General features: G+C 44.2%; 1 protein-coding gene across 2 annotated transcripts in view; it reads right to left on the reverse strand.

The window, feature by feature from the left end:
* SMYD1 (SET and MYND domain containing 1) overlaps window positions 1–16,946 on the reverse strand; it is a 49,763-nt gene that overhangs the window by 13,984 nt on the left and 18,833 nt on the right. Inside the window, exons 4-6 of one of the 2 annotated variants that reach the window (XM_019970280.2) lie at window positions 15,196–15,326; window positions 12,402–12,440; window positions 10,094–10,283 (exon numbers count right to left, since the gene is read on the reverse strand). In XM_019970280.2, the coding sequence (XP_019825839.2) occupies window positions 10,094–10,283; window positions 12,402–12,440; window positions 15,196–15,326 (360 nt within the window). The remainder of the gene's footprint in view (window positions 1–10,093; window positions 10,284–12,401; window positions 12,441–15,195; window positions 15,327–16,946) is intronic. The other variant, XM_019970281.2, reaches the window with a different exon arrangement.

A 16,946-nucleotide genomic window follows, 5' to 3' on the forward strand; every position in this document is an offset into this window, starting at 1 on the left:
CAACTCTGTTTAGATTTTCTGCTTAAATTGTTTTGTGGAGTCACCTTCCCTAAACTATCAAAAACTAATAAGAGAATGGGCATCTGTTCCCTTAAAAACAACCCTCCTCCATAGATGGAGATCGGGGTCTTCTCTCAGGCTCCCAGCTGTCTTGAGCCAGCTCTGCTGTGTTCACCTTGTAGTAGGAGAGCTGCCAACCAAGACAAGCTTGCTTCAACATCAGGATCACTTAAAGAAGTGGGATTATGTTTCTTTCTCTCCCCTCCCCTCCACTTTGACTTCTGCAGAATTCTTCATTATCCCTATAATTCTAACTACCTTCATTTCCATATCCTTCTGTACCTGAAAAGTGAAAATGTCAGCCACTTAGTCATGACCGACTCTTTGTGACTCCATAGACTGTAGTTTGCCAGGCTCCTCTGTCCATGGAATTCTCCAGGCAAGAATATCGGAGTGGGTTGCCATTCCTTTCTCCAAGGGATCTTCCCAACCCAGGGATGGAACTCAGGCCTCCTGCATTGCAGGAAGATTGTTTATTGTCTGAGCTACCAGGGAAGCCTGGGCTTCCCCACAATTCTGTGTTTGTTTCCGTACTTGCCTCACAGCCTGACCCCAACAATTGATGCATACGTCAGTGCTCTGCCTTCTATTGGGTCTCACTCCTGGGTTATCCTTCACCTTGACCTTTGATTTGGCTGAGATTTCTGGCTGCCTTCCTGCTTGACGACCCAAATGTTGACTTCCCGCCTGAGTGCTACTCAGCCCCCTGTTAGTTAACTGGTCATGTCTTGGTCCCAGATCACATCATTTCAGTGTGTGTCTGCTTCCCTAAGCCCGTTTGAATCAACCACATTAGTGAGAGGAGTCCACATCCTGCCTGGTATGCAGAGTCCTGTGAGTAGCAGCCAGAGGTGTAGCGTATCATCCATCCATCAAACCTACAACTTCAGTTTCACCTATCATTTGTTGCCCAAGTGTTGGCTCATAAAATCCCATCTAGTTGATGACTACTAGTCTCCAAACTACTGTAAGTTTCATCATATTCAAAATTCTTAGTGAATCTTCTCAGTTCAGTTCAGTTCAGTCACTCAGTCGTGTCCGACTCTTTGCGACCCCATGAATTGCAGTACGCCAGGCCTCCCTGTCCATCACTAACTCCTGGAATTCACCCAGACTCACGTCTGTTGAGTCAGTGATGCCATCCAGCTATCTCATCCTCTGTCGTCCCCTTCTCCTCCTGCCCCCAATCCCTCCCAGCATCAGAGTCTTTTCCAATAAGTCAACTCTTCACATGAGGTGGCCAAAGTACTGGAGTTTCAGCTTTAGCATCATTCCTTCCAAAGAAATCCCAGGGCTGATCTCCTTCAGAATGGACTGGTTGGATCTCCTTGCAGTCCAAGGGACTCTCAAGAGTCTTTTCCAACACCACAATTCAAAAGCATCAATTCTTCAGCGCTCAGCTTTCTTCACAGTCCAACTCTCACATCCATACATGACCACAGGAAAAACTGTAGCCCTGACTAGATGGACCTTTGTTGGCAAAGTAATGTCTCTGCTTTTGAATATGCTATCTAGGTTGGTCATAACTTTCCTTCCAAGGAGTAAGTGTCTTTTAATTTCATGGCTGCATTCACCATCTGCAGTGATTTTGGAGCCCCCAAAAATAAAGTCTGACACTGTTTCCACTGTTTCCCCATATATTTGCCATGAGTGATGGGACCAGATGCCATGATCTTCGTTTTCTGAATGTTGAGCTTTAAGCCAACTTTTTCACTCTCCACTTTCACTTTCATCAAGAGGCTTTTTAGTTCCTCTTCACTTTCTGCCAAAAGGGTGGTGTCATCTGCATATCTGAGGTTATTGATATTTCTCCCGGCAATCTTGATTCCAGCTTGTGCTTCTTCCATGGAAAAGAAATGCAAAAAAGCAAAATGGCTGTCTGGGGAGGCCTTACGAACAGCTGTGAAAAGAAGAGAAGCGAAAAGCAAAGGAGAAAAGGAAAGATATAAGCATCTGAATGCAGAGTTCCAAAGAATAGCAAGAAGAGATAAGAAAGCCTTCTTTAGCGATCAATGCAAAGAAATAGAGGAAAACAACATAATGGGAAAGACTAGAGATCTCTTCAAGAAAATTAGAGATACCAAAGGAACATTTCATGCAAAGATGGGCTCGATAAAGGACAGAAATGGTATGGACCTAACAGAAGCAGAAGATATTAAGAAGAGATGGCAAGAATACACAGAAGAACTGTACAAAAAATATCTTCATGACCCAGATAATCACGATGGTGTGATCACTGACCTAGAGCCAGACATCTTGGAATGTGAAGTCAAGTGGGCCTTAGAAAGCATCACTATGAACAAAGTTAGTGGAGGTGATGAAATTCCAGTTGAGCTATTTCAAATCATGAAAGATGATGCTGTGAAAGTGCTGCACTCAATATGCCAGCAAATTTGGAAAACTCAGCAGTGGCCACAGGACTGGAAAAGGTCAGTTTTCATTCGAATCCTGAAGAAAGGCAATGCCAAAAAATGCTCAAACTACCGCACAATTGCACTCATCTCACACGCTAGTAAAGTAATGCTCAAAATTCTCCAAGCCAGGCTTCAGCAATATGTGAACCATGAACTTCCAGAAGTTCAAGCTGGTTTTAGAAAAGGCAGAGGAACCAGAGATCAAATTGCCAACATCTGCTAGATCATGGAAAAAAGCAAGAGAGTTCCAGAAAAACATCTATTTCTGCTTTATTGACTATGCCAAAGCCTTTGACTGTGTGGATCACAATAAACTGTGGGAAATTCTGAAAGAGATGGGAATATCAGACCACCTGATCTGCCTCTTGAGAAATTTGTATGCAGGTCAGGAAGCAACAGTTAGAACTGGACATAGAACAACAGACTGGTTCCAAATAGGAAAAGGAGTTCGTCAAGGCTGTATATTGTCACCCTGCTTATTTAACTTATATGCAGAGTACATCATGAACCTTCTCAAGTAATCAATAACTTGCAGGATAGACTCAGAGAATACCAAGGTGTTAGATGTCAAGAAAAATGGTACTGATGAACCTATCTGCAGGGCAGGAATAGAGACGCAGACATAGAGAACAGACCTTGGACATAGAGGGGGCAGGACAGGGTGGCATGAATTGAGAGAGTAGCAGTGAAATGTATATATTACCATACGGAAAATAGACAGCTAATGGGAAGCTGCTGTATAGTGCAGGGAGGTCAACACGGTGCTCTGTGACAACCTAGAGGGGTGCGATGGGGAGATGGGGGGAGATTCAAGAGAGAGAGACATCTGCATACTTATGGCTGATTCACATTGTTGTATGGCAGAAGCCATCATAAGGTCATAAAGCAATTATCCTCCAATTAAAAACAAATTTAAAAAAATAAAGTGCATCTCTTATAGAAAGCTTTTTTTTTTTTAATCTTCTTCAATTTGATGCTGTAAGAAAAAGTGCTACTTTAAGCTCTTGAAGGGAGTTAAATTTTTTCAAGGAGGCAACTGCCAAGGTTCTCAAAACAACCTGGCTGAAAGGTTGTTAACTGACCCATGCAACATGTGATGAAGCTATTCTGAGAAGGGAAATGGGCTGTTCCACTTCGCTCTCTTTTCAGAGTAAAGGCAGGAAAGCCTGATCTGCAGACAGGATTTAAGGAACCCCACAGAGAGAGGTTCCACTCTCCAGGAGCACCAAGATTAATAGAAAACAGGGAGGAAGAGAGAGGAGCCAGAGGAGAAGGGGGAGGAGCTAGTGGCGAAGGGGGAGGAACTGGAGGAGGAACCAAAATAAGAGGAGGGGAGGGAAAGAGGGACACTGGCTCCCCAAACTTGAAAAACTGAAACATTCCTATTGTGAAAACCATAGGTGAAGGCTGGAGAAAGAGGGAAAAAATAAAAAATTTAAAAAACAGCAACCTAAACAAGGAGGGTACAAAGCTACAACTGAGGGAAATTGGTGTTATTTTCTCATTTTTAAAATATTTGGTTTTTATTTTTATCCAGCTCTATATGTGTATATATTATATATATACATATATATAATGTATACATATATATAATGTATAATGTAACATATATATATACACATATATGTGTGTGTGTGTGTGTATATATATATATATATATATATGAGTCAGAAACAATTTGATGCCAACTGAAGGTTTGAAGTTGAGTCACAAAGGCTGATGTACAGAGAGGAGCTTATCAGGCTGTGATAAAGCATTATTTAAATAAATAAAAGCAATTGGATGACATCATAGAAAAGCCTGAAGGAACTGTTAATAAGTTAGTCCAAAGCCCCACTTCACAGATGAGGAAACTGAAACCCACAAGGAAGAGCCTTGCCCAAGCTTAGACATTCAGGGTCACAGCCAGAATGAGAACACAGGCCTCCTAATTTTTTCTCCAGTGTCCTTTCCGCTACAATATTTGGGGGGTGGGAGGGTGGGGGGCTGTGGTGGGGGCAGAGGGAGGCAGTGAAAGTGTTAGTCACTCAGTCGTGTCTGACTCTTTGTGACCCCATGGACTGCAGCTTGCCAGGCTCCTCTGTCCATGGAATTCTCCAGGCAAGAATACTGGAGTGGATAGCCATTCCCTTCTCCAGGGATATTTCCAACCCAGGGATCGAACCCAGGTCCCCGCATTGCAGGCTGATTCTTTACTGTCTGAGTCAACATGAAAACCCGAGTTATTGTTATTTCTTTATTTTAATAGAGAAACCATTTTGATATAAAAATAATAAAAAGCTTTTGCTTTGAATCCAGGTCAGTTCAAGCAGAAATCATTGATGTTTTGTATCAAGAGAGATGTCAGCTCTTCAATTCAGATAGGAAGATGTGGGCATATGGTCACCATCTGGTAGCAGCTTATCTAAAGTGAAGGGGCAGGAACTAACAGCCACACATCACCTACTTAACTATTGGCACTGCCAGGTAAATATCAAAAAATTCAAAAGCCTGTATGGGAGGGGAGTTTGGAGGAGAATGGATACATGTGTATGTATAGCTGGGTTGCTCCGCTGTGCACCTGAAATTAACACAACATTGCTAATTGGCTATACTCACATAAAATATAAAAAGACTAAATGGAAAAAGAAAAAACAACACATCTGATTTCAGAATCTTAAAATGTGACTATAGATTTTTGGGTGTGTTTAAGGATATTCTCCTAAAAATGTATAAAATATACAAAAATATTAAAATCTACATGTATAGTGTATTATATGAGCATAGATGGGTCCTTTCAGGATAAGTAAATGGGAAATAAATTAATTAGTACTAATGAACTCAAAGGGGCTTCCCAGGTGGCACTAGTGGTAAAGAGTCAGCCTGACAATACAGAATACATAAAGAGACACAGGTTTGATCCCTGGGTCGGGGAGACTTCCTGAAGGAGGACATGGCAGCCTACTCCAGTATTCTTGCCTGGAAAATCCCATGGACAGTGGAGCCTGGCAGGCTACAGCTCACAGGGTCGCAAAGAGTCAGACACACTGAAGCAACTTAGCATGCATGCAATGAACTCAAAATAAATAAGAAACAGATATTCCATGTCATAATAAGTAATTCCTGTTTCTTATCTAATTTATTTTGAGTTCATTTGTACTAATTAATTTATAATTAAACTAATACCTTAACTTGGTTTCTATAAAAAGAAATTTCAAAAGATTCAAAGAAATAACTACAGTTATTTCATTTAATTTCAGAAGTGAGAAAAGAAGGTCTTGTCTCTTAAAAATTAGGTAGTGGTTGCTGCTGCTAAGTCACTTCAGTCGTGTCCGACTCTGTGCGACCCCATAGACGGCAGCCCACCAGGCTCCCCCGTCCCTGGGATTCTCCAGGCAAGAATACTGGAGTGGGTTGCCATTTCCTCCTCCAATGCATGAAAGTGAAAAGTGAAAGTGAAGTTGCTCAGTCGTGTCCGACTTTTAGTGACCCCATGGACTGCAGCTTTCCAGGCTCCTCCATCCATGGGATTTTCCAGGCAAGAGTACTGGAGTGGGGTGCCATTTCCTTCTCCAGGTAGTGATAGAAGCAAGTTATGAAAAAATTACTCAGGTCCAGGCAGCAGGCGGGAAGGCTGGCTGACTTGCAGATAAGACACACGTTAACCTGCAGGTCCTAGAAGGTCAGGTTAAGGGTGGACACAGTAGCTTATTCCTTTCTGTACCTCCTGTGGTACTGAGCTCAGTGCCCCATACATACAAGCCAATACACATTTCCTGGACTATAGAACCTTTGATTCTATGAAAATGGGGTTGTTCCTATAAAGAACACATCCCTGAGTGTTTTGTATCCTGCCCTGTATCGAGATTGACTTCTGCTTGCACACACATGTGGGTACACGTATCTGTGTGAGTGCATGTGTCCTTTCTAATTTTAATAATTAAATAAATTTAATTTTAATTTGCATACAGTGTTACACTCCCCTCCCAAATTCAATCCATATGTTTCAGTTCTAACCCCTAGTACCTCAAAACATGACCTTTTTAGAAATAGGGTCAGTGCAGGTGTAATTAATTAAGATGGGGTCAAACTTAATTAAGGGTGGCCCCTTCATCCAATGGCACTGGTGTTCTTATAAACAGAATGCCAGGTAAAGAGAAAGATACATGCATGAGGGGAAGACCATGGAAAGAGGCCCAGGCCCGTCTACCATCTAAGGAAAGAGGCCTAGAGCAGATACTCGCTTCATAGCTCTCAAAAGGAACCAGTCTAACCAAGACCTTGATTTCAAATTTTAGCCTCCAGAACTGGGAAACAATATATTTCTATTGTAAGTCACCCAGTTTGGGGTCCTGGGTGTTATGGCAGCCCTAGGAAACAAATTCATATGTCAATGTTTGGCCCCTTAACTCTTTTCCCTTAAGAAATAGAGCTCAGACTTCCCTGGTGGCACAGTGGATAAGAATCCACCTGCCAATGCAGGGGTCACGGGTTTGGTCCCTGGTCCGAGAAGATGCCACACAGCTACGGAGCCTGTGTGCCACAACTACAAAAGCATCCAGAGCATGTGCTCTGAAACAAGAGCAGCCACCACAACGAGAAGCCTGAGCACTGCAACGAAGGGTTGCCCCTGCTCACCACAACTAGAGAATGCCTGTGCGCTGCAAGGAAGACCTAGCCCAACCAAATATAAATAAATAAATGATTTTAAAGAAAGAAGTAGAGCTCAGCTAATCACAGTAGCTAAGATGCAAAAACGACCTAAATGTCCATCAACAGATGAATGAATAAAGAAGATGTGGTGCCTATATACAATGAAATATTACTCAGAGATTTAAAAAGAATGAAATAATGCCATTTGCAGTTCCGTGAATGGACCTAGAGATTATCATACTAAGTGAAGTAAGCCAGAAAGAGAAAGACAAATACTATATGGTACCTCTTACATGTGGAATCTAAAATATGAGATGAATGAACTTGTCTACAAAATAGAAACAGACTCACAGACATAGAGAACAGAGTTATGGTTGCCAAGGGGGCGGGGAGGGAAGGATTGGGAGTTTGAGGCTGGCAGATACAAACTGTTATCTATAGAATGAATAAACAACAAAGTCCTCCTACATAGCACAGGAAACTATATTCAGTATCCTATGATAGACCATAACGGGAAAAAACATGAAAAAGAATTATGTGTGTGTGTGTAGGCTTCCCAGATGGCACTAGTGGTAAAGAACCTGCCTGCCAACCCAGGAGACACAGGTTCTATCCCTGGATCGGGAAGATCCCCTAGAGCAGGGCATGGCAACCCACTCTAGTACTCTGGCCTGGAAAATCCTACGGACAGAGAAGTTTGGCAGGCAGCAGTCCAGAGGGTCACACAGAGCTGGACATGACTGAAGCGACTTAGCATGCACACACACATGTATAACTGAATCATTTTGCTGTATACCAGAGACTAACACAACACTGTAAATCAATTATACTTCAATTAAAAAAATAATAAATGAAAAAAAAGAAATAGAGCTCCTTTCATATTTGTACATAAAGATATACCTTATCAGTTTTAGTGACTTTGAGGTATTGCCCTAACTTAAATATTTCCCTATTGGTGGTTACTTAGGTATTATTCAATATTTTGTTGTTCCCAACAATGCCACAGTGTCCTATCTCTTTATACATATACCCACGCATGTATGCAAGTATATCTGCAGGGTAATTCTTAGAACAGCTTGGCCAAAGGGTAAAAATATTATCTATTAAAAATAAAAATAAGCTAGTGGCAAAAAAAAAAAAATGTCTAGAGTAGCCTGGGGATGAGAGAAATGAGTTGGGGACAGCAGCACTGATGCCATAAGTAATTAGGTGGGTCCCACCATCTGAACCTAGAAGTCAATTTTGTTTGTAGCCTTTGCTATAACCAGAGACAAGTTTCTGCCAACACACAGGATGCAGTGTATGTGTGCGTGCTCAGTCACTTCAGTCATGTCCGACTCTTTGCAACCCTATGGACTACGGTCCGCCAGGCTCCTCTGTCTAGGGGGTTCTCCAGGCAAGAATACTGCAGTGGGTTGCCATGTTCTCCTCCAAGGGATCTTCCCAACCCAGGGATCAAACCTGAGTCCCTTATGTCTCCTGCTTTGGCAGGTGGGTTCTTTACACTAGTGCAACCTGGGAAGCCCAATAGGATACAGAAGTTAATTCACAAGTATATTTGTGTTTTCAAATGCACTGATGGATTGTGCATTATACAGAACTACTGAGTTAGTCTCTCCAAGGAGGCTGGCGCCCAGTTAAAAACCTATATGTGCTTTTTCCAGATCTGACTATAAGCTGTACCTGGCAGGCCACACAGGTAGGAGGGAAAGCTGCCCTCCCCACGAAAGACTTGGTGCAAGGCCAGTGCACCGCCGTCTCTGAAGGGAGGTGCAGCCAAGGGCTCAGGCCCATCCTGGCAGCTCACACTCTTCACATACGGGCATTCCTGACCCAGGTGCCTTCATTCTTAAGTCTCTCTCTCTCTCTTTAATTGAAGTATAGTTGATTAACTGAGGTCTTGAGGTCTTCTTCAGGAGCCTCTACTGAGGCCTGCTTATTGTGAAAGTGGAGTTGGGGGAGATTTTCTTTTCTTTTTTAGTATTTTCTTTGCCACACCACATAGCATGTAGGATCTTAGCTCCTGGACTGAGGATGGAACCCATACCCCATGCATTGGAAGCATGGAGTCTTAACCACTGGACCACCAGGGAAGTCCCTGGGGGATTTTGAGACATGCTTCCTCATTCTGACTCTGTATCCCAGACTTTTCTACTCCTAACTCTTCCCCCACCTCCCACCCCCTCACTCACATGCCTCAGGGTCCATAAAACTGTGGGGCCTTCAGTTCTGGGTCCCTCAGCAGTGAGCCAACCCTCACATCTATGCTGATCTACCTGACCCTCCACCTGTGTGCCTTCCCATGGGGGGAAAATGGACTGGGGGAATCGGCGCCCACTCCAGTCTCAGTCTCATGCTTTACCATTACAGGTAAGCGATTAAAAGCTTGCTGTTTTAATTGGCTATTCTGTCACCTAGCAGCCTAGCTCTCCCAATTCAGCAAGCCCCTGACCTCCTCGTTGATAAGACTTGCAATGCTCAGTGGTCTCACCATTGATGAGGAAAGAGCTACTCAGGAGGTAAACGTTTTAACCAATCTAAATATCGCCTGGTCTGCACATTACCCATTTCCATAAGACTAGAAACATATCTGTGATAATCTGACAACAAATCTCTTTGCCCATCTGGTCTCTCTATGAGAAACTCTCTGCATCACTTAATGTGCAAGGGGGCAAGAAGAGGAACTTAAATTTACTAAGTGTCTACTCTCTATGCCATTTCCTTTACATAGATCATCCTGTTTAATCCTCATAACAGCCCCTCACAGTGGATGTCATGTTCCTATTTTACAATTGAGAAAACAGAGTTACTTCCCCAAGCTCAAAAACCTGGCAAGCAGTGGCACCAAGACACTAGCTAGGACCCATCTGTGGTGCTCTGTCCACAAATCAGCAAGGCAAGGGCACCTTGGTTATCTGGGGAATCCACCCTTGTCTGGCTCTTGAGGAAGATGCCCAAAAGCACCCCAGTAGTGGGGCTGCGTGTACCTTCGGGTTGTCTTTCACCCCCAGGAAGAGGTCATCCTTCAGCCCCTTCTGGCAGTGCTCACACGTGCAGTCAAAGTAGTACTGTCTCTTCAGCTGCTTCTTGCGTTCTTCACTGACGTTAAGGAAGTCGATATAGGACACCGTCAGCTCCTCTCCTTCTGAGATTTTGCCCAGGGCTCGGAGCTCAATTCTGGACCAAGGTAAAGGAGAAGAGTCAATCAAATCCAGGGTGGGATACATGCTCTTCAAGGTTTCAAGGAGTTGAACCTCAAAGACAACTTCCACTAACACTCTGAGAAAACATTCCTCCAAAAGGGGCAATTGTGACATAAAGGACAGTTTTCTGAATAGGTCTGCTCTACTTGTCATAACAATCAAATCTGCTGCATTCAGTCTGTTGCTCTGGAAGCAGCTCAAATAGACTCCCAGTAGAGAGCTGGGCTTGGTCATAAAAGCATATGAAGCTTCCATGTCTGCAATTATCCCTGTGTATTTAGCCACTGATTGTAAAAAAGGAAAGGAGAAATAATAAGGTACAAACTTCAAACAAGAGAAGACTTAATAGTCATGTCTGGTTGGTCAAGGACGGCTTCTCTCAGAAACACACATATTCAGTTACCCACAATCTTAACCCATTTTGTGTCTAATTATAAGGCCTGGCCTATCTAAACTTTTGGTCCAATGGTTCAGGCCAACATTAAGTGAGGAGAGTTATGCTTGGAGATCTCTGAAGGCAACTAAAGCCTGGCTCTTTAGTACCCCACTGCATTTTTCACTTTTTTCTTTACTTGGGGACATGGATTTGGGGTTGAAGGTGGGTTAGAAAGAGCAGATGACATTTCAACCACCTTCCAGCCTAGACCTGAGCCTCCAGTTACCTACAGCACTACACACCTCACCATGTAATAGAGACAGAATGTGCTGAAGACAAAAGGCCGCTGCACAACTGACACCCAGCTAAGCCAAACCAGCAGAGACCAGCCCGTGGGCCTCTCAGCCATGCATCTTCTACCCACAAGGCCAGAAGCTATAGAAAGAGTAGTGAGCCCAGAAAACTGTGCTTCTGTATCTAAGCTGTGCTCCTGTATCTCCCCAAGATCCTGGCACCTTCCTTCCCAGAGAGAACCCATCACCTAGAGAGTGAGTGGCAGGATGCGGAGGGCTAGGAAAGCATCAGCAGAGAGGTCCGCAGTCGTTCCCTTCACCTCCCAGAGAGGCTGAGTCAGATGTCATGTGAAAGGCAGGAGATGGTCTCAGTCAGAGGCAACCCCTTCCACTTGTTCTGAGGTGACAGCCCAGCAAGGAACAGCTGAATGGCAGTGACACGTGTGTCCAGGTATCTGAGGTGACTACTTCTCTCACAGTGGGGTACACTGCGATGCCCAATAAATGTGATCATACACACACACACACACACAACTTATATGGAGACCGGCAAAATTGTCACCTTTAGTCCCTTGTTTCCTTTCATCTCCACCCTAATTTTTGACTGTTACTGAAGGAGTGAGGCCTGGTGTGCTGCGATTCATGGGGTTGCAAAGAGTCGACACAACTGAGCGACTGAACTGAACTGAAGGAGTGAAAAGAAAAAGGAGAGAAGGGCAAGATGGCCTACTCGCAGCTCTGCTTAGAATCCTAATATGTCCTAGCTGCAGGGCATTGACCTTCTCATTTCACAGATGAGGATGCTGATACCCAGAGAGATGAAGTAACTTCCCTGAAGGTCCCACAGCACTTTGGCAACGGGGCCAAGATTTTGAACTCAAGAGCTTTATCATATCATACTGGCCATTAATTCATGGTTGGCCCAAAAGCCGTAAAGAGAATATATGAATAAATACTTACCCAAAACATCACAATTACAGATACCAATTATAGAACTAGTCTGAGTACGAAATTGGAGGTTATGAAAAAACACACAGTCCTTTAGTAAGTCAGTAATATCAACAGTTCTCATTTCATGGTAAACAGAGTTTAGAGGAATCATGTGTGTTTTTCTAAGAAGATGTGGACTGGAAGGGACTGTCATACTTTGGGGTTAGAGGAGAGAAAGAAATGAGGAGTAAAAGAGAAGGAAGAAAGGGAGCAAAAGCAAGAACAGCACAGAAGGTAGTGGTGGGTGAGGAACAAGATGATTAACATAAATGCATTAAACATACAGTATTCAGCAAAGACGAGATTTGGGGGAGCAGACAGGCATTACAGACAGACAGCAACCAACGGGTCTCAGGAAGGGGCATTCCCAGCAAATCAGGCAAGTGAGGGAGATGGGTCAGAGGAACAGGGAGGTTTTCAAAGACTGACCCACCTCATCTGGGTGTGAAACATGGATTTCACTGCCTCATGACTGAAAAACAAAACAGACACCCAAATGGAAATCATTATCATCGGCTCATCCCATACAGCTAGCAACAGTGCACAGCATTCCAGGTTATGCCATCAAAGCTTTGGCCAGCACAACCAACTCTCTCCCAACCCCTTCTAGCTGAGCTCCCTTGGCAAGATGTAGCCTGGTTAATGGAAAGTACATTTGATATGAAACGAGAAGTTCTGGGTTCAAAAGGACTCAGCCTTGGGCAAGTTACTTCCCTTCCCTGAGCCTTGATGTTTTCATCTGTAAGCTAACAACAAGACTGTCATAAAACAATGAATTCAAAAGTAGAGGGCTACCATATTTTTCAACGGCAGGGCAAAAAAAAGCATGCGAACCATTCATGAAAGATGCTCCTGGTTGCCCAGGCAAATTTGAACACCAAATCATGGGCAAATCGGGCTTAGAGTAGCCCTTCAGAGCCTTAGGGTCTTCTGAGTGGTTCGCCAATAGGGCTTCAACTTCAAGTCACCAGCAGCATTGCCACCAAGAAGCAGAATCAAACAATCCTTGGATGGTTTACTCTGGCTAATTTCTCTTTAAAATGAAAGATTGAGGGCAAGAGGAGAAGGGGGCAACAGAGAATGAGATCGTCGGACGGCATCATCTACTCAATGGACATGAGTTTGAGCAAACTCCAGGAGATAGCACAGGACAAGGAAACCTGGCGTGCTGCAGTCCATGGTGTCACAAAGAGTTGGATAGGACTAAGCGACTGGACAACATCAATTTCTCTTTTAATGAAATAAATGTTCCTGCAGGCATTCTTTTCCATAAATAAGTGAAGTAGAGTGCTAAAAAATCATATGGGAAGCTACATATTATTATCCCTCTAAACAAACATCTTGGGCATAAGGGTGGCCTCTTTTGATGTCTGTCTTGGGAAGAGTTTGAATATGTCTGGAGACCAGTCACACAGGTAGTATGTAAAAATTGCTAGGATTAGAATTGGACTCCTAACATCACAACAAGTATTCTTTCCACTATGGCAGGCACCTAGACTGTTACTGCAAAGTCACCTTCTCTCACACAACAGCCAAGAAGCTCGGGTACCGCGTGTCTGCTCAAAATTAGAGGATGCATCGAAGCCAGAGTGGACACTGGTGATGATCTGAAGAAAGGGCCCCTCAGGTTTCTATGGTAGTGACAAGAAGGGCACTGGCTCACCACCACTTACGGGAGGGGTACCCAGAAAGACCAGTCCCACTTGTGAATTTAATCCTCCCTGCCTACCAGGGTAACTCCAGACACCAGTCCTTCTGGGGAGGATTCCATGAAGTCCAGGCCAGGGACCCCAAGAGGTTTAGGAAGGGAAACACAAATATACTGGGAAAAGACTGTCATCTGGGTCCAAAATAAACTTTCCTGTCTTGAGGGACTTTCTCAAGTGCTCAAAAGCCTCGTGTCATGCATGCCCTTGCTTTCAGAATTAGGAAGGAAAAGGGAAATCAGAGTCCAGGCTCCACTGGAGCCTAAGCTTGTTTCTTGGCTGAGAACCAGAAACCATTATTTTTGGGGGCAAACCTGCTCATTGTTGATGGCTTATAGTCAACTTGCATCATCATAAGAGCTCGTCTCTAACAGTAAAAGAAATATTTCTTAAGCCTTATATCCCCAGTAGCTCAGACAGTAAAGAATCTGCCTACAATGCAGGAGACCCAGGTTCCATCCCTGGGTCAGGAAGACTGCCTGGAGAAGGGCATGGCTACCCACTCCAATATTCTTGCCTGAAGAATCCCATGGGTAGAGGAGCCTGGTGAGCTGCAACCCATGAGGCCACAAAGACAGACACCAACTGAGTGACTAACAGTTTTCTTTATATCCCCAAAGCTCCCCCTGTCTGAACCATGGACAACCTGGATTCATCATGTTTTCTGACTCTTCTCCATTTGCACCCCACCTCAAATTCTGTTCTCTGCCCTTCAGTCCTCTGATCTGTGCCTTCCAGGGGGTGAGGGTGAGCTCTGAAGTTTTCATAACCAGATTCTTTGGTCATCTGGCTTCTGGTTTAGCCAATGGGAGGAGATCAGAAGGTGGGAGGAGAGAGAAATTGGGGTATTTAGTCTCTTGGCTCCCTCTCTGCCTGACCACGGTTCCAGCTGTGGCTGGTTTCTCTACAGGCACAGCTGAGCTGTTGGGCTGGGGGACAAACGGCTCCCTCCCATGGCTACAGCTCTCATCAGCCACAGAAACAGCACTTCCTCCATCACCCCTCCAAGTCTAGAGGAGGTCATGATTTCATGTTGCTGCCCAGACCGTGGACACCTCACCATTATTTTGTCAGTTTCTTCAGCTTTACCCACACTTCTATCAATTGCCCTTTTATTAAATTCTCTTAGGGTAACCCTTGAGTGCGCCTTCTGATTTCTGCTGGTAACTTGACTAACACATGCTCCTGACAGGCGCCTTCTTGGCCAGTGATGCTCTGCAATGACCCCTAGATAGAAAATCTCAGGCTTTAAGTTTGAAATTACACAGTAGTTAGAGGTTTATTTAACATATCTCAGCCACCTCAAGAAATATACAAAGACTCAGAAATCACTTTGCTACCTTCCTCATTACATTTTTCCTCTCTACACTTATTCTGGAATAAAATTTCAATTTTCTATCCAGATGAAATCCATGCTAGTTCAGGTCCAACAGTTTACTTTTGGTTTAAGTCAAGTGTAGAGATGATACTCTACTGTCTCCCCATCCCTAGCACACCAACCCAAGTTAAAGACATACTCACTTGCCATTGTTAAATATGACAGTGCAGTTGGGCCAACAGTCATGGTTCACCAGGGCCAGGTTGGGGAAGACGCCCACGCCCACAGCCTGCAGGCCTCGCTGGTCACTGAGTGTGAAACCATTGCAATTAATCTGCCCAGAAGAAAAGATGAGAGTCAGCTAACAGACCAGACATAGACTTGGTGCAGAACACTAACCAGCTGTTGAAAGTATTTTAAAAATAGAAAACGTGGTCTCATTCTGGAAATGCTTAGAGAGTTTGGAAACAAAACAGTTAGTCTCCTGATCTCTATGTGATTCCAAATGACCCTCAAGATGAGTACCATGTGAGAGTCTCAATTTGCACCATTACCTTGAAAGTCTAGGGTAGCTGTATTCTTAAAAAGTCCAAGATAGGAATTCTCTTGTGGCCCAGTGATTAAGACTCATTTCCTTCACTGCCATGGGCAGGGGTTCGGTCCCCGGTTGGGGATATAGGATCTCACAAGCTACACAGCAGTGCCAGAAAAAGCCCCGAACTGCCTCTTGTGTTGCAGAGATTGTGTACAATAATAAAATAATATCTGGGACACTGGGATGGTTAATTTTATGTCAATTTGGCTGGGCTGTGGTGACCAGATATTTGGTTAAACATGATTCTGTATGTTTCTAAAAGGTGTTCTTTGGGTGAGGTGAACATTTAAATTGGGAGGCTTAGAGTAAAGCAGGTTAGCCTGCACAATGGAGGTGAGCCTCATACAATCAGTCGAAGACCTTCATAGAGCCAGACTGATTCCCCAAGTAAGAAGGAATTCTTTCAGCAGACTGCCTTTGTACTTGAAACACAATTCTCCTTTTTGGGTCTTCAGCCTACTGGGCTACCAGCAGCCCCTACAATCACAGGAGGCAGTTCATTAAATCTCTTTCTCACTCGCTCTCTCTTTCTACACACACACACACACACCCACACACACATCCTCGTGGTTCTGTTTCTCTGGAAAACTCTACTACAGAAGCACTGGCACGTGGGGAGGACTCTGAGGTGCTGAGCACGATCATACTATTTTATTACGAGAACTCCCTCCTCAGCCCACTCACCAGCAGCCCAGCAGGCACGCAGCCTGCCAGATGGGAGACAAGTTCCCACAGCCCACAGCCTGAGTCGGCTGACCCACTGGGCTCCCATCCCCTCCTCCCTCACGGCTTCAGAAGGCCTGGATTTGTGGCTCAAGACAAAGCCCTCCAGAAAGCCCCTACTCTCCTCTCCCTGCATCCCCATGATCAACCCATTAGATCTGGAAAAAGGAAGAATCTTATTTCCAAAGTGCCTGGTCAGCAAGAAGAAATAGTGACTGGATCTTCATTTTCTTTTCTTTCAAGATTTGGGGGGTGGAGGGAGGTGGACCATGTTTAATCTTTATTGAATTTATTACAATATTGTTTCTGTTGTTCTGGTTTTTTTGGCATGAGGCATGTGGGGGTCTTAGCTCCCTGACCATGGATGAAACCCATGCCCCCTGCATTGAAAGACAGAGTCTCAAGCACTGGACCACCAGGGAAGTCCCCCTGGGTCTTCATTTTCAATGTGGAGTAGAGAAAGTATAGAAGTGCAGATGAACAAGAAAGTAAATCACCATCGAAATATGCGGTGGGAGATAAAGAGTAGTTTTCAGGTGGGATGTTGGTTTCAGACCCCACAGGAATGACCTCATAGTAACACAAGACCAGAAAGAGAACTGAGTGAGAGCTACTCATCTAAGGCCTCCTTTGCCC

This window comes from Bos indicus, chromosome 11, assembly GCF_029378745.1.
Source record: "Bos indicus isolate NIAB-ARS_2022 breed Sahiwal x Tharparkar chromosome 11, NIAB-ARS_B.indTharparkar_mat_pri_1.0, whole genome shotgun sequence".
Lineage (NCBI taxonomy): Eukaryota > Metazoa > Chordata > Mammalia > Artiodactyla > Bovidae > Bos > Bos indicus.